At 33.4% G+C, this 26,106-nt stretch overlaps 1 protein-coding gene across 2 annotated transcripts in view; it reads left to right on the top strand.

Annotated features, from left to right (window-relative positions):
* Positions 1-26,106, top strand: part of nord (neuron derived neurotrophic factor nord) — a 157,796-nt gene that overhangs the window by 96,751 nt on the left and 34,939 nt on the right. For both annotated transcript variants that reach the window (XM_075374707.1, XM_075374700.1), the window contains exons 3-4: positions 9,777-9,889; positions 20,005-20,260. In XM_075374707.1, coding sequence (XP_075230822.1) covers positions 9,777-9,889; positions 20,005-20,260 — 369 coding nt within the window. The remainder of the gene's footprint in view (positions 1-9,776; positions 9,890-20,004; positions 20,261-26,106) is intronic.

Raw genomic sequence — 26,106 nt, 5'->3', positions numbered from 1 at the left:
GACCCTACACTTCTCAAGACCAAAACTCATGCACATGTCGACGACACTGAACCTCTTGACTAATTTGACAAGTTGCCGGACCCCTTTTTCAGTGTCAGAAATAAGCTTAATATCATCCATATACATGAGGTGGCTAAAAATGTACTGCCCAAGAGCAAAACACTTCTTGGACTGCTGTAAGATGGAAGACAAGGGTTCAACGCTAAGCAAAACCATAGAGCGCTCAAGGAATCGCCCTGAAAAATGTCTCGGTTGATCTGTGTTACTCTGACCTTAACGGGGTTCTTATCTGGAATAGTCAACAAAAGATTTGTGCACCACTTACCCATAACGACACTTAGGCACTCAACGACAACGGGATCGACTTTGTACAGACGTAAGATCTCTATCATCCAGGAGTGCGGAACCGAGTCAAAGGCCTTCCTGTAGTCTATGTAACCAGTATATAGGCTGCCCCGACTCTTCTTTACCGTTACAGAGATAACGTTATCAATCACTAGCTGCTCTCTGCAGCCCCTACTACCCTGACGACACTCTTTCTGCTCCTCAGCTAAGATCTGGTGTCTATCAAGATGCTTATTGATTCTGGCAGTGAGGACAGAAGTAAAAACCTTATATATTGTAGGGAGACAGGTAATAGGTCTATACTTGGACGGGTCTGCCGTCGCAGAAGAAGATTTCGGGATCAGATAGGTCATCCACTGGGTGAAAAAGGTTGGAATTAGACTTGCATCTCGCAACATTGCAAAGTAAAATTCTGCAAGGCGCTTATTAACAGAATAAAAGCGCTTGTACCAAAAGATATGCACTCCATCAATCCCAGGCGACTTCCAATTATGGGTTTTCTTAACCCCCTCTTGTACATCTTCTAGAGTGATTAAATGATCTACCATTGTCTGAACTCTATCAACTCGTTTTCGTTCCTCACGGATCCACTTTGCCCCACTGTTATGCTGTGAGGAACACGACCAAAGCGGTCCCCAATAACCCAAGACCTCCTCACTAGTAGGGCACGCGTTCGCCTGAGGTTGTTGCTGAGGTGAAACCTGCAACTGCTTATACAGCCCCTTTTGATTGGTACCGAACAAGTAAGCTTGTTCCCGGCGCATGTTACTATGCCGATACCGCCGCAGCCGACATGACAGTACCATCAATCGTTGCTTTAACAAATTCAGGACTTCATGGCCGATGGTGTTTTCCGGGTTCTCATACGTTCGGAATATCGACTTCGCCGCCGATTCGTATCCTTCCCCTGCGGTTAGCAGATGTTAAGAAACTGGACAAACGACCAATCTCTTTCCTCAGCTTATCGACTTTATTATTATCATTATTATTTTTTTTTTTTTTGTGAGGTTTTTAGGGGCATCGACTACTTTGGTCATTAGCCCCGTGCCACTTCAAAAAAAAAGTAAAAAAAAAAGGTTCAAAAATTCATATTCTGACACAACTTTCTGAATACAATGTTTACCGCCTAGGCTTTCCTTTCGGCCATCCTTTATTGCACCGTTTTTCCATTCTTCCAACGGCCTCAACTTCAGATGACAGTGTGCCTGAGGCCTCGGACATGGCATCTTCTTCTCTTTCTGATGCCAATGACGTTCGCCGGCTTACATCAGGTGATGAAAGTTTCGTTGGTGCTGTTAGCATCGTTTCTATAGAATCTAAACTAGCAAGCGACACACTTTCCGCGGCTGATAAGCTGGATTCTATTTCTAATGCAGTGCTGGGTCCAGCTGAAATAGATGCTCTCACCGAAGCTGTCTTTGAGCTTTTGGAGGCTCCATTGTTGCAGTTTTTATATCATCTGTGCCTGGTGCTTTCTCAAATATGACTTGCACCTCCATTGCGGTAGACTCAGATTTTCTTGTCACAATTTCATTGGGCTTGTGACTAGACGACGGAGTGATCTTTTCCTCTTTTCCAGACAAATCAAGATTTTTATTTATTACTTCAAGTGGTGGTTTTATGATCGCAGGTTTTGCTAGTTTTTTATGCTGCGCTGGTACGTTTCTTTTATCAACGATGTCAGTCCGGGATTGAGCCTTCTCATGTTTAGATGGTTCTGTGCGATGAGTCGACTCTATCTTTCCATCAATGACTTTCTCTATCATTGTTGCAAGACTTGGTGCCATAGTATTAAGAAACTGCTCGACGTTAATTTTTGATGAAGGAGGGGCAGCAGCTGCTTCAGCATAAGTGGTCGATGGTCGAGATGTTCGTTGACTAACAATTTCTTCGCTTCAGGATAACTAAACTTTTGAAGCGTTTTGACTTCCTGAATGGCCGTTTCCGTTTTATATACTGGGCAGTTCCTTGATCGGCAGTTATGGTGCCCTTTACAATTAATACAGATTGGAGGGTCTTCACATGGATCACCCTCATGTATCTTCATTCCACATATGCAAATTTCCTGCGCTTCACATCTAGTTGCAGTGTATCCGAAATGTTGACACTTGAAACATCGCATAGGCTGCGAAATAAATGCACGTGCATCAAGCCGATGTATACCAGCACGCACCTTTTCCGGAAGGGTAGGCCTATTAAATGTCAATACATGCGAGGCCGAAGGAAGAACTTCACCATTTCTTCTCATTGTTAGTCTGCGACACTGAATAACTCCATGACTCGACATTTTGTGGACTATTTCTTCTTCTGTACAGTTTAGAAGATCGCGGCAAACAACAACTCCTCTGGATGTATTAAGGGTGCTATGCGGTTGCACTGATACCGCAAATTTACCGATCTTCTTCAATGCCTGGACTTTTTGGCTTTGACTGTCGTTGATAGTTTCAACGTGCAATTCGTTAAAAGTCTTCCGGATTTCCTTAACAGGACCACCAGCACAATTAGCTATTTCTCTTGCGATTAAGAATGGACTAACCTTTTCAAAGTTTCCATTCTCCTTCGTAATAATTAAAAATCTTGGCTTAGGTACATTATAGCCAAATAAACTTTTCCTTAAGTCTTTACTGATTCTGTCAGCAGCTTTCTTAATATTTTCTGACTCCTTACTTTTTCCTCTTTGCTTGTGGAGAATCGGAAGTTTCTAAACGAGGGTGTTTACGTGCACCCCCTGCCATGTTTGATTGTTCAAGAATTTTCATGTGGGTTTATCCCTTCTGTAGGAAGGCTAGCTGCCGGGGTACACCCCCACTCCAGGGCTACTAACCTTGGAGGTCCGATCCGGTACTCCGGTGGAACCGGCATATGTCCTGGCAGAGAGCGGATGCGCAATCTCTGCACTGACTCCAGGCTCCTACTCACCGAAGCTTTCAGAGCTCCCATGCACCGACATACATGGGCACCATTGCTACATGCTTGCCATCGCAGGGGGCATGTGGACAACGAAGGGTCTCCGTTACACCTGCAATAACATTGACCCTGGCCGCCACATCGCCAGCTCTAAAAATGGTATGAGTCCATTTCCAAATCGTTTGTTTGTCCATATCCTGCAGGTGGCCGAAAAATCCAGTCCGTCTGGTGACCCGAAGTTGAAAACAGGTCAACAGTAAAAAAGCATAACCGAGGAATTTACTCGGAACCCCGTTAGTCAGCTATAAGTACTGTACGTAAGTACAGCTGTTACCGCCCTGGACGTAGAACGTAGATGTGTTCCGGACGTGGGGATTACCTACCTCAGGGCATTATTATTATTATTATTAATTTTTTTTCTTGAATTTTTACGGGCATCGACTGCTAGGGTCATTAGCCCTCGTCACATTCTTTAAAAGAAATTAATATCACCATCAGGATCGTCATATGTAAAGGTGTAAAGGGCCCTTAAATTTTATTAAAAAGCACAAACTACACAGAACATTAAAACACAAATAACAAAGACAAGCACAACACTTACGGGGTGTAAAGGGCCCCGATATTAAAATTTGAGATAAGGTTCTCAAAAAACCATGAAATTAAAAATACAAGTTATCAATACCATTATCTTCTTCTACCTGTCTCGATTATTTGTTAATTTTAGCACCCTCGGGGCGACCAGAACCGCCGTTAAGCAGAATATCAGTCGCGCCAGGATGCCGTGGCAGTTCACTCTCCATATAAACAGGCTACAGGCATGCATTGCGCCCACCCATAGCCTCGCGCCCTCAGTCCACCCTTGAGGGTCCCCCATGCCATCATTGGACACACCCCGACTCACTGCTCTTGAATGCAGACAAGCCAGGGTGGCCTAGGCAAGAGGGCTACCTCCCGTCACTATACGTACCGCGCTTCGAGACTTCCATATATGGATGAAACTTCCTCTTAGAGACTCTTTAACACAGCTTTAACATTTCCATTTTTATAGACTTTTAAGAAGTACATTAGCGTGTATATATGCAACTATTTTTCTATCATTTGCATTAGCTAAATCAGCAGTAATATCATTTCTTAGACGGAACCTCTTTCTGAGGTCCTCATATATTGTACCCTCTTATATTAGATGCTTAATTGTAAGTGTTTTATTGCAAACACCGCACATTGGTCTCTCATCGCCGGTTAACAAATATGAATTTGTTAATCGCGTGTGACCGATTCTAAGTCTGGTCACAGCTACTTGTTCTCGGCGAGTCAACTTCACGTCTCTTTTCCATTTATGTGGAGAAATTTTACTGAGTTTAATTTTGTATTTAAACTCCTCCATTCAGTATTCCACTTGTTTTTTACTACGTTAGTTAGACAATTTTTAACATCTTCCACTCTTACAGGAAATGCATCCAAATCATCGCAGACTGTTGCCTTTCTGGCAGCTTCGTCTGCGCTTTCATTACCTGTAATACCAGCATGCCCTGGAATCCATACAAATATGCACCGCTGTCCTCGTTGATTTAAAACGTATAAAATGGACAGGATGTTTGCAATTAGGACATCCTTAGTGTTCTTGTTCCGAATTGCAACAAGTGCACTTAAAGAATCGGAACATATTAGCACTCTCTCTTCGCAATAGTGTTCTGTGTAGCGAAGAGCTTGCTGTATGGCAGTAAGTTCTGCCGTATAGACACAGGCCGTATCTGACAGTTTCCAAAAGTGGGCTTCTCCATTTACATATATGGAGCATCCAACACCATGTTCGGTTTTAGAACCGACAGTATAAATTCTAATATGTTCGTAGTTACCGACGGTTGCAAAAAGTTCCTGTTGGATGATCACTGCTGACTTCTTTTTTATTTCTCCCTGAGAGAGATCCAACCTTGTATTTACCGCTGGTAAGAGCCATGGCGGTATTTCTCTCGTAGAAATTGCTAGTGTCTCTGGAATAGCAATTTCGTGTTTTCTTCTTAATTTGTGGTACCTCATTCCGGCTGGTCTGGTATAGGTAGCACGATGTTCGTATAATGCAACCATAGGATGCTTTTTAAAAAGTTTGTTATTTATATGCGCAGAAAAAGCCCATACGTTTACTGCATATCTTAACAAAAGGATTTCTCTTCTATAATGTAGTGGCATTATTCCGGCTTCGGACATTAGACTAGTCGCCGGACTTGTGCGGAAAGCGCCTGTCGCATATCTTATTCCGCTATTATGAATTATGTCTAACTTTCTTAAATGCGATTTCCTAGCAGATGCAAATACAATACATCCGTAGTCTAGTTTCGATTGAACCAATGCTTTATACAATCTCAATAATATCTCTTTATCTGAGCCCCAATTAATGTTCGATAAACATTTTATAATGTTTAGGGGTTTTTTGCATTTATCACTGAAGTCCTGTATATGTAATCTCCACGTAAGGGATTTATCCAATACTAGTCCTAAAAATCTCGCATTGCACTTATATTGTATTGGATTATTGCCAATTGTCAACGTAGGACTTTGGTGAGGATTTCTCTTCCTACAGAAGTATACACAACACGTTTTTTTCTGGTGAAAATTGGAATTCATTATTCCTCGCAATTTCGTTTAGAGCGTCAATCGCCCGTTGTAATTTGCATTTTACCATAGCTGTCTTATTGCTGGCATACACAATTGCCAAATCATCAACATAGACGCTTTTGCTGATTTCTACTGGAATGGCTAATATCAATTTATTAATGGCGATGGTAAACAAGGTACCGCTCAACGGCGAACCTTGTGGTATGCCATTTTCCAAGATTCTTACAGATGAATATTCATTGTTGACGCGTACTTTCGCGTCAGTACGGTCATTCGTATAGTTGCTGAGTAAGACTGGAAGATTGCCACGAATGCCCTGCCCCACTCATGTATCTGGAGCATTACTCCATGACGCCAGGTCATATCAAAAGCCTTCTGCAGATCGAAGAAGACTCCGACACAATGCTTCCTTGTGATAAAGCTGTTGTATATAATATTCTCTACGTTGATCATTTGATCTGTGGTAGAATGGTATTGCCGAAAACCTGCTTGATATGATGATATCAGGTTTTCTTTTTCTAAAACCCAAACGAGTCGATTATTAATCATTTTTTCGAGTATTTTTCCCATAGCGCACGTCAAAGAAATAGGACGATAGCTATTGGGATTTGTTAGATTTTGATTTTTCTTCGGTACTGGAACAACATGAGTTTTTTTCCACTTCTGCGGGTACATTCCATCTCGCCATATTTGATTATACAGTTCTAATAATCTGCATTTTGCAGTGGTATTCAGCAGCCTGATCATATTATAATGGATTTCATCCGGACCTGCAGCTGTGTTGCCTGCTTTCTTCAACGCTTTCACGAATTCTTCCATTTTAAATGGTACATTGTATGAGTAATTATACTCAGTTCTGAAGTTCAGTAGACCTTCAAGTTCTTCTTTTTTTGTCCGAAAATCTTCTTCGTAGTTGACCGTTTTCCTAGCCTTCTCGAAGTGATTGGATAATAGCTCTGCAATTTCGTTTGGAGTGTCTTTAAATTCATCTTCATCTTGAAGGCTAGTTATGGGAGCAAAATTTTTACGCCCACAAATCTCCTTCACTTTCCTCCAAACGTCTGATGCAATAGTACTTCTGTCAATGGATGACACGTATTGTTGCCAGGATCGTTTCTTCGAGTCTATCATGAGACGTTTTGCATACGCCCTGTATTTTTTAAAGGCAATAAGATTCTCTGTGGTAGGACGTTTCTTAAAGGCGTTATACGCCCTTTTCTTTCTTTTTATAGCTTCACTTATTTCATCGTTCCACCATGGAACGGGTTCTTTGTAAGTTTCCCAGATGTTTTGGGAATATATCTCGACGCCGACTGAATTATTGCATTTGTTATGGCGTCGACATCGTCCCCGATAACTCGAGTTGTTTCGGGGAGTATTGTCTTAGCCGTGATGCTCGTCCAATCTGCCTATCAAACAACCATCTTTTAGAGATAGGGTATATTTTCATGGTAACATCAGTTGCAATTTGCACCGGGAAATGATCACTTCCATGAAAATCGTCTAAAACATGGAAGGTGTATCTCGGTGCTATCGATCCGCTTATGAGTGCTGGATCTATACAGGACGTCGATCCATCTCTGGCATTGAAAAAGGTTCCTGACCCATCGTTTAAGAGAATAAGTTCAGAATTCATCAGGAACCTTTCCAATTTTTCTTCCGCGAGGATCTACTCGATCCGATCCCCAAAGAGAATTATGAACATTAAAATCACCCACCAGTAAAATAGGTGGGGGAAGCTCAAAAATTAATCGTGCTATGTCATCCTCCTTCCAATCAAAATTCGGCAAGTATATGCTGCAAACAGTGACCTGAAGCGACGCTTCATTCTAAAGGCGACCACTTGCAGGTTTGTATTTAGATTAACGGCTTCGGCGGTAGCTCTAGTCGATGTTAATATGGCTACTCCACCTCTAACTCTTACATTTGGCGGTTGATCTCGCCGAAATATATCGTATCCTCTTAATTACAAATTTTCATTTCGGCTGAAATGTGTTTCTTGCAGACATACAAATCGAGTCTACATCATGTACCAAGCGTTGGAGCTCATGGATGTTTGAAAAACATCTATTGATGTTCCATTGTACAATCGACTTGCTGATTTTAAATTAAATTATGGCCTTGGTTTTCCTTTCGGCCAATCTTTTTTCCTCTTTTTTTCCATACTGCGAACAGCTTCGTGCTCGCAGAGGACGTCGTCGCCCGTATAGCTTCCGGTCTCCGAATCGGAGACAACCGAAGCCGCCGACGACGACGGACATGGATCGGCGCTGGTTTCAGGCGCCGATTGAGAGGCGGCAACCTGGCCGACCCCGGACACGGGGATCGCACCAGTCACCACCCGTGGAGGGGGGGGACACTCGCCCCCCCTGTGTGATTTTTTGTAGCCTCTGGGGTTTAGAGGCCACCTCAGTTGAAGGAGACTTGGGAGCCTCCATAACAGACTCTGTAGGTATCACCTTTTTCTTATCATCAAGGATCTCGCTGAGACGGACTTGGCATTCTGCTTTAGCTTCCGTTTTCTTCTGAACAAGAGCAACTTTCGGAGATTTATCTTCAGCAGGCTGTACTACTATCTTTGGCTTAATAGCTTCTTTACTGCTGAAAGGCTTCATCTTGTTTTCGATGATCCTTGGTAGCATGACGTTCGTATAATGCAGCCATACAATGATTCGTAAAAAGTTTGTGATTTATATGGGCAGGAAAAGCCCATACGTTTGCTGCATATCTTAGTAAAAGGATCTCTCTTCACTAAAATCTTTGTACCATCTCAGAATATTGAGTTTTGATTTGAATGCGAAATTAGTTTATTGTATTCATGTTCATTTTAGACATTTAATAGGCATTTAATTAATTTTCTTTGTAAAGACATAATTTTTACAACGTAAGACAAATTTTATTCTAATAATTGTGTAAAAACTATTTAATATATTATAAAATACTGTATTATAATTAATACTATAAATTAAGTGGAAATAGCTTTTTATGTAATTCCTCAAAAAAACTTACAGGAAATCTATCATGATTGTGATACGACTCAATAAATAAATAAAAATTATTATTATTATTATGTTTTATATTTTGTTTATATTTTATTATTGATTACTATGAAGGCTGTTATTATTAGTGTTTGAGCCATTATTCCAACATTAATTGTTTAAAATTTGTTATGGATGTAATTCTGAAAGTAATACGAAAAAAGTTTCTACGGAACGTTTTACCTCATTTACTACTACCGCTATATTACCGTTTTTGCTACTATGATTGCTTATAACTCGAAAACGAACGCATTTATCGAGAACCGATTTATGCCAATGTTTTTCTCATAAACATTTACATTAAGATCATGTATATCACATGCACATCTTCTAATTTAAAAAATTGATTCAATATAGCGGTTAAAAATTTCAATCGCACAGTAAAGTAGTAATTTTGTAACTATCTAGAACCGTACTTGTTTCTACCTCTCAGTATCCCTCATTTTTGAAATATGAAACCGTTTCCATACTTATCAGTCTGTATATAGAAAAACTTAAGAAAAGTTCCTTCTTTAAACGCTTTTTAGGGAATCAGATTCAGGTAAAGCATAAAGATTAAAATTTGTTGACAATCAATGTATGTGATCGGTAACAGAGTCTTTTAAATTCAAGAAATAATTGCACCTTACTTATATTTGTATCTACATATGTAGCCTACTTCGCTCCTGCAGCAGCATAGCAGATCGTAACGATAAAAATAGCATACTGATAATATAGTTTTTGAAAATGATGTACTATACTAAATATAGTTATATTAATATAAATATTATATGTTAATGATTATGTTACTTCCGGTTTTAAAGAAAAACAGAAGCGAATAAACATTTTGTTTATGAGAAATTTTTAAACCCATTTCTTATTGATATTTTCTAGGTTCTTTTTTCTTCTCCAAGGTACAACGAACATGCTCTCATTCATTGTTACTCCTTGTGGTTCGGAGGTATTCTGGACTTTGGTATACCGTCATCAAAATGACACGGGAAAATGTAAGTAGTTATTTTATACGATTTTAAATGCAATAAATGTTTAAATTTAACTTTTTAAAATATCAAAAGGGAAATAATTCTAATCAGTTAACCCCGGGATATTAGTGTACTCGGTTGTAAAAAGAGCTAGAGTACAACGATCCCTAATCGTTTGGCCGATCCGCGTAATCAAAAAATACACAAAAAAGAAATCTTTTATAATTAATCCACGACTTCAATTTTAGTGAAATAGAACTTAAAATTCGGACACACACATATGTCTAATCAATTATTTCTAATCAGAACAGATTACTTTATCATATTCAGTTTAATTACTACTAATGTGAAAAGATATATGAAACATTTTTTTGTAGTTTTCTGTAGAATACCAACTTTCACCATTTATAAAACAACAAAAGGAGAAATATTTTTTTTAAATCCGCCTCTCCTTTATTCTACTCATCTTCTACATTTCAATAAACTTTTATCCAAATATTAACCATCGAATTTTGATTTATATTAAAGTAGAAATAGAATCTTTTGAACGGATATTGTCCTTAATATTTTTAAATTGTTTCAGTCAAAAATATTTGCATTTTGAGAGAGAAAGAAAGGACTTCAGTAAGTTGTTACAATAAAGCTGATTATACGCCCTCTGCGCTTGAGATTCACATACCAGAAATCGATACTTTACACTTTCTCTAAATCTCATTCACTAGCAATAAACGAGAGCAGTTATGTAATCGTATGAAAATGATTTATACATAATGATAATTTTTAATTTGTGTTGTATAATTAATTTGCTTAATTAAATTGTTGAATAACTATTTTAAAACATCGGTTATGAGAATACAGGAGAAAATAAGCAAATAAATAACAATGAATCTGTAGAAAAAATGTCGTACGAACGAAAAGAATCTCTATTTTAAAGGTATGTTTAATAGTATTTTTAACAGTGCAATGTGTTCACTACGATAAAAATGATAATATTAGTTTTCAAACAGCTGGCGTAAAAAGGATAAGCTGCCCTAAACTGTATAGTGTATCAACAGTGATTCATATAGAAAATCGAATCGGTTGTGACAATTTTTGACGGTAAAATTTAACAAATGAATAAGATAAATGGAGCATTTGTAGTCTCGGTTTCCTTTTTCAACATTTACTGCAACAGTAGAAATAATTTATTTTAATTTTATTAAAATTATTAAAGTAGTACCAAATATTCAAGAAATGGAGGGGAACTTAAAATTAAAGCAAGAGTATACTTTGAGGTCACAATTGAGTCTACATAATGAACCAGTACACTTAAATAGTGACTGTATTTCGAAAAAGAACTGAGCACCTTTGTATTTTTTTTTATTTACAACTTAATTACAAGCTCCCAGCACTTAGATTTATTTCAAAAGTACCATATTAAAATTAATAATGTTGTAAGGATTCAAACGACATCACGTTTTCAATGAGATATTTATACATACATATGTAAATGTTGAAATAAATCTACTTTGAAATAAATTTATGTGCTGGAAGCTTGTAATCAATTAAGTTGTAAATGAAAAAATAAATAAATAAGTGCAAAGGTGATCAGTTCTCTTTCGAAGTTCATTCATTAAGAAAACGCACAGGATGATTTTTAAATCTTTTAATTCATTAAACTTTTGAAATACATTTCCCATTTATCAGTATTAAATATTACTCTATCGAAACTGACATGTTAATGTGCAACAAAATTGAAATTTTTCACCTCAACTCAATTTTGTTGTAAATATTTAAATTTGGTGTTTAAAGAATAAATACCGGTTCACAATGACTTCTTTCTTTCCTTATAATAAAACCAAGGCTAATAAATGAATTTAATTTATCTGTTTTACCCTAATTTTTTTTTTTAATTATCAAAAATACCCTAAATTTTTCCGGTATTTGTATTTTCTTGTACGACTTTTTATACAGATCATTTAAGTACGATTATAATTCTTCTTGGCTCACGCTATATTTAAAAAACTAAAAAGAAAGTCATATTATATTGTTTTAGCCAATTCTTTTGCTAATCTACTAAAAGTATGGAAATTCCCGTTGACCGCGGATGTTACTGCAGGGCTGGATGCTGCATCTTAGACTCTGATATTATTATAATTGACATTTTGTAAGATGAAGAAACCATGGACATGATAATACATCCAAAAGGAAAAATCCGAAAGAAGAGACGAAAAACAAGAATGAAATCATAATTTAGTGAAGACAAAGCAAAGGCGATTGTCACCCAGCAAACAATCATCATTATGCCGTATCTATCTGTGTCTACTCAACAGGAAAATGAAATCAGAGAATATTTAGATATACAATTTTATAGATCACCACCGCTATTCATCAATTTACATTCAATAAGCTAAAAAACATAAAAAACCTTAATTCTTAAAAATTACCTCATTACGACTTAATACTACGAAATACTTGCTGATGAATTGTATCGAATGGTAAAATCATATTTAATGCCTTTTATAGGGCTGAATAAATACATTCTTCATCATTGGCAAGTGGCTGAAGTTATAAATGTCCTAATCTTGGCAAACCTTTAAATGAAATCTCTTCGTATAGATCCATCAACCTACTACCAGTGATGTCTAAATTATTTTTAAAATATTCTTACTCAAAAGATTCCGATCTTAACTAAAATACCTAAACTTTACAAAATTATTAGTTTGGTTACTGAAAAAAATCACGCAATTATCGAACAAGTCTAAAAATCAGTGAGTAATACAAACAAAGCCCTGAGATGAATTTATGTTTCTTTGCTTTTTGATCATATTATGTCAAATATCGACAAAATATATTGTGAATATAGTATTGTAATAAGATATGTAATGGGAATGGAGTCGTAATCAACATTATCACGGGTGACAAATTATTAAATAATGAAAAAAGAGAAACAAAGGACTGTAAGAGAAAGTTCACTCAGAATATCTATTAGGGTGAAAATCCAACACAGTTTTTTTACAAAAACTGTTGCGAGTGAAAAAATAGAGCATTTTGCGTAAGTAGAAGGTGAAAAAAATATTATTTCTACCTTAAGGTAAATTAATTTCTTTTAATTATGAAATTTGTGTTCAGTACACAGCTTAAAAGTTTTTTTAATGTAAAATCTTTACTTTTCATTTCTATGAACTACTTTGTAGCTCCTTAATTTGTATTAACTAAAATTATATTATTCGAAAAGTAGAACGTTCAATAAGCTTGAATTTTAAGAAATATGGACATTTTAAACCCCGTTTCAGGAACCCAATTGAAAAATCTGAAAATATTCTTGTTTTCTGCGCTCATCTAACTGAAAGAGAATGATAACTGAAAGAAAATGAAGCGGGAAAATTTTAGTTACCAACTATCGGCGAATAAACTACCATTTTTCACAGACAAATGCCAAAAGTCAGAAAAAGCATCAGTTTTATCATTTTTTTACGCGACTTTCCATTTTTATATTTTAACTGACGAGTTTTGTTAGCGAGTTTTGGTTTTCTAACAAGATTTCATGAGGTGAGAAGGTAATAAATGTTTTATAATACTTTTATTGCTAAAAAAATGTGTGAAATCCTACACGTCATACAAAACAGTCGTATTTAATTTAAAAAAAACACATTAAGTTGATAAGTATTATTCTTTTACCTCTTCAATTTTTAAAACAAATCTTTTAAAATAAATTGGTTTTATTGTTATCTTCATAGCGCATATTTTCATTTATTCTAAATAAATTTAATTTCAGTCACATAAGAAATAATTTTTCAACACTAAAATTTCACCACCTCATTTCAATAAAGAGATTTTCATCAACTTTATCTACTATTTCTATTCATGAAATTCCACAGATCTATTTATTTGATCGTAATACATTCAATCTTATATAAGATAAGAGATTATATGAAAACACAATAAGTTAATAATAAACATATGAGTGTAAGGAATAAATAAATGTTTATACATTAACGGTATTACAGTAAACTGACAGTTATTAGACCAGACTAATACCTTATCTATCCAACAACGAATTATAAATCTAATTTTAGAGAAATTACATTAAAAATATTTCTTGTAAAAAGTCCACACAGGATCAAAGTTTGGAAGGAAAGGACTTTCGGGCCCAAACTGTTCATACTATTCATACTATTACTTAATAGATACTGAATAATTCAGAATGTTGGAGAAGAAATTAACGAAAAGTAAGTTAAAAATATATCAAAGTATTTTAATTCGGATATATAACGCATCTATAAAAAAAAATTTACTTTTGAAATCACATTTCTTCTTTGCAACTAACATAATCATCGTTCTGTTGTAGGTGTAACACAAAATAACACACATATTCCACCATAAAACGCTTTATGTCAAACAACCCAGCAATGACAATAAATTGCTAAAAATAGTATAGTAAATTCTTTGGTACTAAAAATTAAATGACACTGAAAAATTAATTCTATGTTTTAGTAAATACATTTAAAAAATAATAATTTAGACTTATTAAGTAAAGGTCTAGATTGATTTAAATTAAATTATTGTTTTAATTACGGTGTATATTATAATTAATAAAAATTTACGGCTAACAATACAAAAAGAAACATAAATTCTCTAAAACTTTGCTTTTAAAAATTAATTAGTCAAATGAGTTGGCTAAAAATGAAACCATAAATCTTTTAAAATGTTTTAATGGAGTGTAATAACAAATGTTTGCACGAGGCTACCTTAAATAGTTTTCATCGTTAAAAGCTAATTTTAGTAAAATAAAATTTATTCTGTCTCAAGTTTTCATGAAAAAATTACATACCTTTCTAACAAGATAGTATAGCACCACAGAAATAAAATAAAAAATAGAATTTATGATCCAAATCTTTGGCAGCAGAATGTCAATGGTAAACGAGTTACGAGACTGATCGACGATAGAAGTAAGTAAGTTTTATTTGCTGGAAGTAAATTAGGTAGAATAAACTGCATCAGACGAGCCTGAATTGAATAATACAGATTTTACACCGGTCAGCTGTGAGAGAGTTAGTAGATAAAAAAAAATTCGACCACGTACAGAGAGACGTATTGCATAGCCGGACGACCAAATAATTCAGCAGCAAGATCATAACAATCAGTTTTTAAGTAAATCCTTGTCATTCCTCAAATTTCATCTGATCTGATAACTATAATAAATCAAACAGAATATTTAGATTTAACTTTCTAAAGGATACCTCAGATTAATGTAATATTTATGATAATATGTAATATTAATGTGAATGAATTACAAAGATATTATTTTCAGAGAATAATTTTATGATTTCAAATCGATAGATTTTATAACAGCACACATGCAATTTCTAACGGTTGAAGATATTGCTATATTTTACTTGACATAAAAATTAGACAAATCGTAATTTAAAATATCAAACAATGAAGTCGAAACTTTTTTAAGATCATTTAAAAAACAACATTTTTACAAGAAATTTCCAGATTCTACCTATTTATAAAACACAAAACAGCTATGTAGACAAAGAAGATAACTTCATCTTTATTAATACATAATTTTACGATAAGAGCTGAGAAGAATTAAAATCAAAATAAAAAAAGCTCTCAAAAAGAGACCAATAGAAAAAGACTGGAAATAAAAAACATATTCTGTATTACATAATTATATTACGAGTATTTATATTTTTATAAGTTTCATTGTTATATGGTAACAGTATTAAACTGCAGCAAAAAGAATTAAGAAAATTAAATTTACATTTTCGTAATACAAATTACGTTAACAAAAGTCATATGCTGCATTACATTCATACATGGTGATGATTTTAAGTATTTAAGAACTTGTTGGAACCTTATGATAACAGTCCAGTGTCTATTAAACCACAATATTGCAGCGAACTATTTAATCTGAAAATTTGAAATTTAATATCCATTTACAGATACGCGTAATTTGCAATTAAAACAAATAATTAGAATGCATAATTTGCGATTAAATAATTTAATTAGCAATTGCAATTTTTTAGCCTAAGTTAGATAAGATAAATGGTAAATATTTTACGTTACAGGTCTAACGGCTAATTACTCTTCCAGCTGTGAATTTTTTTTTACTTTTTCGAGGAATAATAAATAAAACATTGTTAATGGACGGTCATATTACTCTTTATAAAAAAATATTCAAGCATAAAAAATTTACAAATTTTGAGTAAAAAAAATATATATTTTCTGTTCCAAAATTTCTTCTAATTGTAAATATTTTACAGAATATGTCCAAATGAGACAAAATAAGAGTTTGATCAAAGAAACTGTCATTTATTTATCAGATTATGGTTTAACAAAATCTTTTTCAACAATTTCAAAAGATATTTAAAAGGTATGTTAAAATACATATGTTTGAACATTTTTCTTTGGTAAAATTCGTTATTTTATTGTTAAAAAAAAAAAATATATATATACAGTAAATATCGTTTATAGTAGCCTCCAAGGAACCGACGATTTCAGGTCATTATAACCGATGTTTAGGTAGCTTAGTACTACTTAAATATGCCATCTTCACGGGTATTGTAATACAGTAAAATAATAACAATAATTTATTTCCGTAATAAAATAATATTAAAACAAAAACAAAAATATGCAATAATAAATACAAATACGGTAGACTAAAAGAAGTAAGAGAAAAATTGTAAAAATTACTTTTTCTGCAAAAAGTCGGTTATTTTGCTTTGTTTCGAACATTTCGTGTTGTAATACAGTTTTTGAAGGTTCTTTTCTAAGTAAAAACAAACACTCTTTGTTTCTTCATTAGCAATTTCTGTAAAACTGAGAAATCGGCAAACGGTTTTCATTGCCGCTAAAACTTGTTGAAGATTTGGCGGGTTGATGTCTTCATCGTATCGCTATCGTTACCTTCGTTGTCGTTACCTACATCCCCGTCTATTTCCGCTTGTACTGAAGCAACTACATCATCATTTGTTACAGTTTCATGCGTTTCTAAATCTTTGTCAACCTCTTGATAATCGTCAAACAATGCATTCGACAACGATTGGTTTTGTAGACTATTGCCCCGTTGCGCTAAAGATTCTTTTTAGCATGTGACGTCAATAACTTCGCCAGCATATGGTAAAAATTATGCATGTCGAAAGCAATTTTTTACAGTCGGCGGAGAAACCTCATTCCATGATCTTTCTAACATAATTACAGCGTCTAAAAAATTATTTGTGTTTCCTTTTTTTGATCTAAATCCTGTATCGTTTGTAAAATTAGGTGTTTTTGTAATGGACTTTAACGACTTGATCACGCCTTGCTCTAAGTGCTATAAGACTGCTGTTGTTTTCGGTGGTAAGAACAATAGCGTTTTACACGAAATAATTTCAACGTGTGGATGAGCCGGACAGTTGTCAATGAACAGTAATATTTTCAATCTTTAATTCACGGTCCCATTTTCGTAACCAAGACGTAAAGATATCACTTGTCATTCAAGCTTTTTTGTTACTTTCGTACATAACAGGAAGCGACTTCAAAATTTTAAAACATCAGTGTTTGCTATTTCCCCTACAATAGGAAGTTTTTTTGTCAGTTCCAGACATATTTGTAACTATTAGCTATTAGTATTTCTTTTCATAATTTTCCCCCCGAATACGTATCGCCTTTAAACCGAAGAGTTCTTTCAGGCGTCGGTTTAAAAAGATAATACATTCAGTTATTAATCTTTTAATAATACATTCAGTTATTAAAAGATTAATAACTGAACGTCAGTTATTAAAATTCAGTTATTAATAGATTAATAACTGACATTCAGTTTAATAACTGAATGCGACCGCTTCAGTTTACAATAATCTGGTACAGGAAGAAACAAGAAAAACAAGAACTGTAGTACGTATGCAAGTAAAAAGGGAAAGGTGACTCATTTTAACCGTCAAAATATTTCTGTAGCTACAATGTGGACATACTACGTTACTGACGAGTCACTTCCGTCCGTCCATTATAAACGATGAAATGTTGCATTGCAGTAGAAAAAATAAGACATAATAACCGGTATGTCACTATAAACGATGTAATTATAAGCAATATACATACTATATTTATGTATTAACAGCGTACCAAACCGATCAAGAGACAAGTGTTTGGTCACTATATCCAATATGTTATTACATCCGATGTCAGTGTAACCGAAACTTACTGTATATACTTAAAGCTAATTTTGCTTTAAATAACTTTAAAGTAATTCTAACCCGCTGAACGGTTTAAAAAAACACGTTAAAAAATGTTTACATAAAAAAGAATAGGGATCACTGGAAAAAAATCAAAACAAATTATCTTACGTGTGAGTGAAATTAGTATAATACTTCTTAAAAAGGTTTATGAGTAAACGACAGCTTTAACAATTGGCTGAGATTTTATCAGTTTTTTGTTACTAAAACTCTAACAATTTCATTGTTAGCAATTTTGGAATATGGACTCATTCTTTTCTCAAGAAATGTGAATAACAAAGGTAGAATTAGTCACTGTTTTTAACACGTGTACTTTATTCAATAAGAAGTGCAGCGTGTTGATTCTATCTGCTTTACGTTAAATGTAATTCATTTGTTATAATATAATGGAATTATGACATAGGGAAAAATCTCACAAAATTAAATAAAAACATACATCACACAAAATAAATTTAAAAACCAATTTAACTCTTTAAATAAATGTAATCAACTAATTTACAATGAAATTAATTTGAAAGTTTAATATGATTGTTAAATAGTTTGGTCTAAAATATTGTTATAATGTTTTTTTAAACTTTGTAAATTCTTTAGTCTTTTTTTTATTTATATTAATATTTTATTACATTACAGAAAATTGAAATAATTAATAATACTCCGGTATTAGAATAGATATAAAGCGCCACTATTTAATTTTATACGTTTATTAGATGTATGCGAACATAAAATAAACGTACTGAATTAAATTCATCTTTTATATTTCACGGTATTTACTTTCATTTTAAAAAAATAAATAATTGAAAATAAATTACACTTAACCGACAATGTCTCGTTAAAAATATTGTGCCACAAACAGGATATACCTACCGATCTTTAGATAATATTTGTGCCTCTCTTGAGACTGTACATGAACCAGCAGTTAAGACTTTTGATTATTTGCGTAACTACAGAAACAAAAATATATTTATTTTAGTGGAATATCGTCACTGAGGTAGTTTTTCTTTATCGATTATTTATTTAGAACCCGGTAACAGTAATTCAAATGTTTAAGAACCTCTCAAACCTATCTGTTATAAAATAATTTTTTCTCGGACTTCTTTAGAATAAATTTTCAGAACTGAACATCATCTACAGTCTGATTTCACGGTTAAAATCTCAGTGCGTAATTAGCCACCGCTTGTGTTACGGAATTTATTCCATAAAAATTTACTTTCCATCAACTCGTGGAACCGTATCATCGGTAGATTTTTCGGAAAATAAAATTCCTTAATGGATCGTGTATGAATAACCCGTTAACCCTCCGCTACGTCAATCCTCTGTAGGATAGTATACAACATTTCAGAAAATGAGAAAAATTAAACGCACAAAGGATTTCTTTTATCAAATCGAAGTATCGACTGATTGGAATCGGTTATTCACGGCTAAATGTGTAACCGTGGCCTTGACTACCAGTGCTCTAAAACTTCATTAGACAGACGATACAAAGTAAGGCGGCTCCTCTTAAATGAATTACCTTATAATATCTGAATAACAGACCAGAAATGTATTAGCTTAAAAAGAATAACATAAGTTAATTAAAATCACGATTTCATAACAGGGGTAAAGCAGAAGATAAGCAGAAAGTAATTCCGATTTTGTTCTACAATTCTAAGCTTATCTTGTACTACTACTACAACATAAGCTTTGTGAAATTTTGCAATTTATTTATTTGGGGGACGAAACCAGCCGTTTGTTTTTTTGTTTTTTTTTTGGTAAAATATACATATAAATATCTATATCTTAATAATTTTTTTTAACGATTACAATATTATTTACCCGGCACTGAAAAAATGTGTAGACAGCAATATCCGGTGCATTACATTTATTTATATACTGTTTCTGTGAAAAAATATTTTTGATTTCCATTTATTTTAAAGATTTTTTTGTTATAACACGTTACAGTAGATCAAAGTGCCATCACAAATAAATACACAGAACCTCCACTCAAAGAATACAGCGGTAGAGAACCTCAAACGTTCGCCGTATCTCAACCGAGACAAGGCCTGTACCAGCTCCAAGTGAGGGCTCTACACAGGGATACTCATCTCAGTCTTTACGCTAGCCTGCAACCCTTATCAAGTATAATACCACGGCAGCCAAAGATTCGTCTTCAAAAACGTCAAAGGAAAAGAAAATTGACTGTGCGCTGGGAGCAAAGGTAATAATTTAATATTTACACTACTCATATTATCTTAATTGAAAGAAATTAAGTTTCTTAATTTAATCCAGTCGATAATTTTACACGTTTCCATTATTAAAATCATTATTATCCTTTTCCACCGTTTAAGAGAAAATAAATATAAAACGAAGAATTAATCTCTTGACAATACATAAAAAATTCCTTTTGATTGCAACAAATTTGTCAAAAGGATACATATGAAAATAGTTATTAAAAACAATTTATGTACACTAACTATGAGTAGTATTTTTATAAATTTATGAATTATAATTTATATAAATAAAATTATAATAATAATAATTGTCATTTAGGATGCGTAGGATAAACTAAAAAAAATTGAAACTAGGTAAAGAAAGCATTTGTCTCATAAGTACAGAAGACCGAAGAAATCGGCCTTTTTAAAAAAAGAAAATAAGAAAAAAATATTTCTTACTTTTTTATATATATTTTTTTAATATTATTTTAATCCCAAAAAAAACTTATCCGTTTCTACCCCTTGAAAAGTTGAATTGAGGTAAGATGGATCTCCAGTTATTTGCAAATACGTTATGATTAAAATAACAATTTAGGGATAATAAACCCTTCTCAGAATGAATATATTTCGATTTAAAACACTATGAAATTATTTCCAGCAAGTAAATCAACGCCTATTCACGTAACCAAACATGTAACTCCAAATTGTTAATCGGCATATTTCAACATTCTAATCTGCTTGCAGTTACAATATACGACTATGAACCAATTTCTTTCAGAATATTAAAATTATTGGTAGTTACGAATTGTACGTTAAATCGTATTTAAATAGTACTATTTAGTTAGTACATAACGCACAAGTTATGCACTCATACGTTATTACTGTATTTAATTTCTGTTTGCTGTAACACGAACTCGTACAATAAATATAAGTTTTACTTGTAAAATTTCGATTGCAGCCAAAACTCTTTTATCTTTTATATAAAGAATGCAAATGTAAATTTTTCACATTAAACCCGTATATTATTTTTCATGCAAACAATAAAAAATGTATATTATTGATTTTAGGGCGGTATTTATCCCCCTTTGGTGAGCTCAACCTGAATCCCATCCAGATATTTTATAAACCTTATACAAATTCCTACTGTAAAGATAACAAGTATCTAACACCAATAATATTATTTATACTAACTAACTTACCTTTATTTGCAATAAAAATTATAATTTATGAATTCTTCAAAATAAGCCTTCCCTAAATTATATTAATTAGTTTCTTTTTCACTTCAATCGTTTACAGGAAGTTAGCTTTTAGTATATTTTTTACTGCTAGTAATTTATTTTTAAAATCGACAGGGTTTAAAAAGCCTAAAATTCTCTCGCTTCTATGTTTCTAACAGTTGTATAGAAGCAAAGTACTTCTTTGAGTAAATCCGCATCAGCATTCAGTTCTAGTCCCGTATGATACTTGTAGACGTATAAATGGAGTTCAACAGGTTTTTCAGCTGATCTTTTTATACTCACAGAGACAACAGACATACACACTCGTGATTAAACTCGCGCACATTCAAGGGAAGAAAAACTGAAATGGACAAAGATAAAACGAATGTGACAGAGATGAGTAAATAATTTATATCAGATTACAACTTTTATCTATTCTATAAATCAACGCTGAAGAACATCGTTCAGAATTTTCAGCAGTTTCTTTTAACATTATCAACCGCATATATTTGTAACAACAGACTTTATAACAGATTAACATTAGAATCGGTATTAGTCTCATAATTAACAATAATGCGACGAACCTAAAGCTGATACAAAGTTTGTATTAATATTCTTAATATAAAAATATTTGACATATTGATATAATTTTTTTTCTTCGTGTAAAACAAAAACTGCAGTAAAATAATATAATTTTGTAATGAATGAATTTTCCTCAGTTTTATAAAACTACAAAACTAAATCACAATAATAATACAAATATATTACTCTCTCCTTGGAAATAATCTTATTATCGCTCAGTAATATTTTCTCATAATGTTACCTTAATAGTTAATTTTAAATGTTTTGGTTCAGATACTTTAACACAAAGTTTAAACGTGATAAACATAAAGTTTAAACTGTTTATATACTACATAAGCAGTTTTGTTTACTTTAGTCGATCGATTCTTTCATGTATCTATGACATAAATAATCTGAAAATTGGAATCTATAATTTTTTGTGTTTAAATGATGGCAGATTGTCATTTTACATCGATAGTTACAGTTAAGTAATTATAAACCATCTAAATATTAGAAAGTTATCAATTAATAATAATGTTATATCAATTTTTTGTATTCTATCGGATGCTAGCCATATTATACCTAATTTTTAACTAACACGCATATGGTCGGACAAGCACAAATGTTCCTAAATATCGTCAATCACCAAAGTAGTAATTACGTTTGTTAACAGAGAAACATATCTGTAAAGCATCTCCCAGAGTCTGCTACTCTCCTTTCAGTCGCCTCATACGACACGCAGGAGAAACACCAGGGGAGTATTCTACCTATTCACCACCCGCTCCCCCGTGGGGAATTGTTGTTATTATTTTCCGTGGCCTAAGCCAACTAATTAACAACTTCCAGGCCGACTTGCATAGGCAAGATTTAGTCTTTCAACATTAAAATATATACTACATAAACAGTTTTGTTTACTTTAGTCGATCGATTCTTTCATGTATCTATGACATAGATTATGTATTTTCCGCAGCTAAATCAAGTAACACACAGTGAGGGCCAGTCGTTATGTACTTCCTAGAAATATTCCTATAGCAATTCGTATCCAACTTTATTACTACCTTCTACATAGTAATGAACAGGTGGGATTTTAAATTTATAGATCTTAATAAATTCTTGGAAGAATGTGATAGCTTTCCTGTAGCACCAATAATCATTGTACTACCACTATCTCATCCTGCACTAAACCTTCCGAACAAGATACTTCATATGAACTTGGCATTACTTATTTTTTATATAAGAAACAAACAGAAGAACAATGTCAATAAGCCACGTTACTTTTCGCTCCTTATTAGCAAAGACAACATCAAAACGACTTGTGCTTCACTTGAACGTCCGTATGTACGTTACAATCGTAATAGATACTACATTGATCAATCTCAACATCGCAGAGCGCTTTATACGATAATAGAAGACGGATTTACTCAGAAATCGCAAACCCAGAGCCATCGCCTGATGAATTATCTTAGCCACGTTACTGTAACGAATATTCCTTTGGCCCGAAGCCTGACTTCGTGCAATAATGTGTTCTGTAGACTCATTACTCCTTCCAAAAATAACCGACAAAGATTCGAGATGGCATTTGGATCCTCCACAATAAGGTTCTGTAGTTTAATGTGTAGATGGCCTTCCTGAGCTGCGAAAGTAAGTCTCTCAGTCTCAGCCCACAAGTTTCCACACTGCGATTGCGCAAACGAAGTAACAGAGTCAATAAAAAAAAATTATTATCATAATTGGATAATGCCAATGATAATAATATCAGCCAATGATAATAATCAGCCAATGATAATAATTTTTTCAATGACAGACAATGTGTAACTTCCGTATAGTTGCTTTCTATTCCAATCATCCAATTTTCTTTTAGTTTTCATCCATTTTTCTGTAGGGCTTCATCTAGGGGCCCGAAGTCATCACAGAGCCGCAAAGAAGTTAAACAAGTCACTACTTACATTCTCCTTGAAAATTGATGCTAAGGCATCTCTGGCGTAGTTATGGTTAATCCTACATCTTGAGAGAAACCCAAATATCAGTTGGTTACCCACGCCCGATAATTATCACAAACAGAGGAGCATCCATCCTTGGAAGAATACAACCTGTGGATACTACCACCAAACTATGCTTTAGGAAAACCAGTATCTCCACTCCAAGGCATTTTTCTGCGCCCTGTGTTCTCTTATAATCTTGAATTATAAATTCCGCAGTAACACGAACTCGCGGCTAGGATTTTCAGATCTTAAAGAAGTAACTAATTGGCCAATCTCCTTCCTCAGCTTCCAAACTTTCTGATTAGCCTTTACTACCAAGATAGAAGACGAAATCTGCGTTTCATAGCCTCGTTGAACACAGGACATCATAACCATGAGTACACCAATGTAACTAGGTAGTGTAACTCGTGAATTGAAGCTACTTTAAACTATTCAGTTAGAGTATTTTTACATGGCGAAGAATTTTTTTAGAAATCCATCCTGTTTCAGCTTCGGATAAGGGGCATTCTAGCCGGTTTAATTCCATTACGCTTCTTGTTCACTCATCAAAGAAATTGGACAATGGATTGACTATGTTGTTTCCAACCACAAAACATCTGTTGAACATTGTTTAATACATCTTTAATATCATTAAAGAATGTATTAATGATTAATCTAAATTTATATAAGGTGTTCGCCCTAATACTTGCCACATTACCAATAGGGATTCTATTTGCAAGAAAATACTATGTAGCTTATCCAATATACTTTACATGCGAGTTGTTTAACTATTCATTTGAGGAAATTGTTCAACCATGGGGCGATGTGTCTCAGTGGTATACGGTTCCGTCTCTCTATGTTAATAATCTGAAAGTATAAAAAATACTAATTACTTGAGTCCTGTTCCAGTACACCTGTATTAACTTTGTAATAACATAATATACCTTAGATTCGTCCTGTTAATTATTGGTTTAAAGAAATAGAAAAAATAAGACTTTTCAGTTAAATTTGTATGCACGTTTGTTTTTACCCAAGCTGTAAGCTGAGTTGAAAGTCATTAGCAATTTTCTAGAAGTTATTCATTATTAATAATGTAATTTGTTTCGGATTTCCATGAACTATTTTTTATGTAGCATCTGAGTATACAAAAATTTTTAAGCTTGCTTATTTTGTATAGCGTGACTGATAAGAAAGATTTCTGAGTGTTGTTTTTTCGTAGGCCCAGAAATTTGATGATTCTTTTTTTATTAATTTTTTTCTGGACCTTTAAGAAAATCGTACCGAGATAAGAAAATATCAGTATATTACACCGTTAAAAATTGAATTTCGAAAAATTCCTAATTTTATTTTATTCTTTTGGAACATAATAATTGAATCTTCCGCTATCGATGTTTGATAAAAAATATTTCTGTTTCACACACACACACACTCATATATATATATATATATATATATATATATATATATTTTTTTGTAGTAGAATTAGAAATACGTTCTTGACGTTAGTGGTGTTAGCACATGAATCGATAGTAGCTGAAGCAGAATACAAGATTACTTTCTAAGAATTACTCAATAGTAGCCTGTATAGACCTTTAATGCAAATAAAAAAATACTAATAATCTTCAACCCCTTAATTTGCAAATATACAAGCAAGTATTATTAACTTGTTTTTCTCAGTATTAACTGTGTTCCTATATAATGAACAACATAATCTGAGCTTCCGCTAGGGGAATACAGGATGACAAACCTCATTAAGTTTTAACGAATTATAAAGTAACATTTTTGCTCAATAAATGTAAAAGGCCGATGAACTTCATTTCCTAAGTTAACAGCCAATTTATTAGTATAAAGTAAACATTATGTTGACATCGTTAACCTTTTGTTAGTTACTGTTAATTTTGTTAAAATTGTTTGTTAATATACGTTCAACAAGGGCGTAATCTATATTATTATTTAAAAGACAGAGTTTGTACTTTCGTTCGTATGCTCGTTTATTCCTTTGTTTGTTTGTCGGCGTAATCTAAAACACAGCAAAATTTATATTAAAAATGCCTTCATTGTTTTAAATATTAGTCCTAGACTATCATTCGCTATACAGAAAATAAAAATTCT

Source organism: Lycorma delicatula, chromosome 1, assembly GCF_047948215.1.
Source record: "Lycorma delicatula isolate Av1 chromosome 1, ASM4794821v1, whole genome shotgun sequence".
In the NCBI taxonomy this organism is placed as follows: domain Eukaryota; kingdom Metazoa; phylum Arthropoda; class Insecta; order Hemiptera; family Fulgoridae; genus Lycorma; species Lycorma delicatula.
The sequence above is the reverse complement of the archived record's forward strand: the minus strand, read 5'-3'. Positions and strand labels throughout refer to the sequence as shown.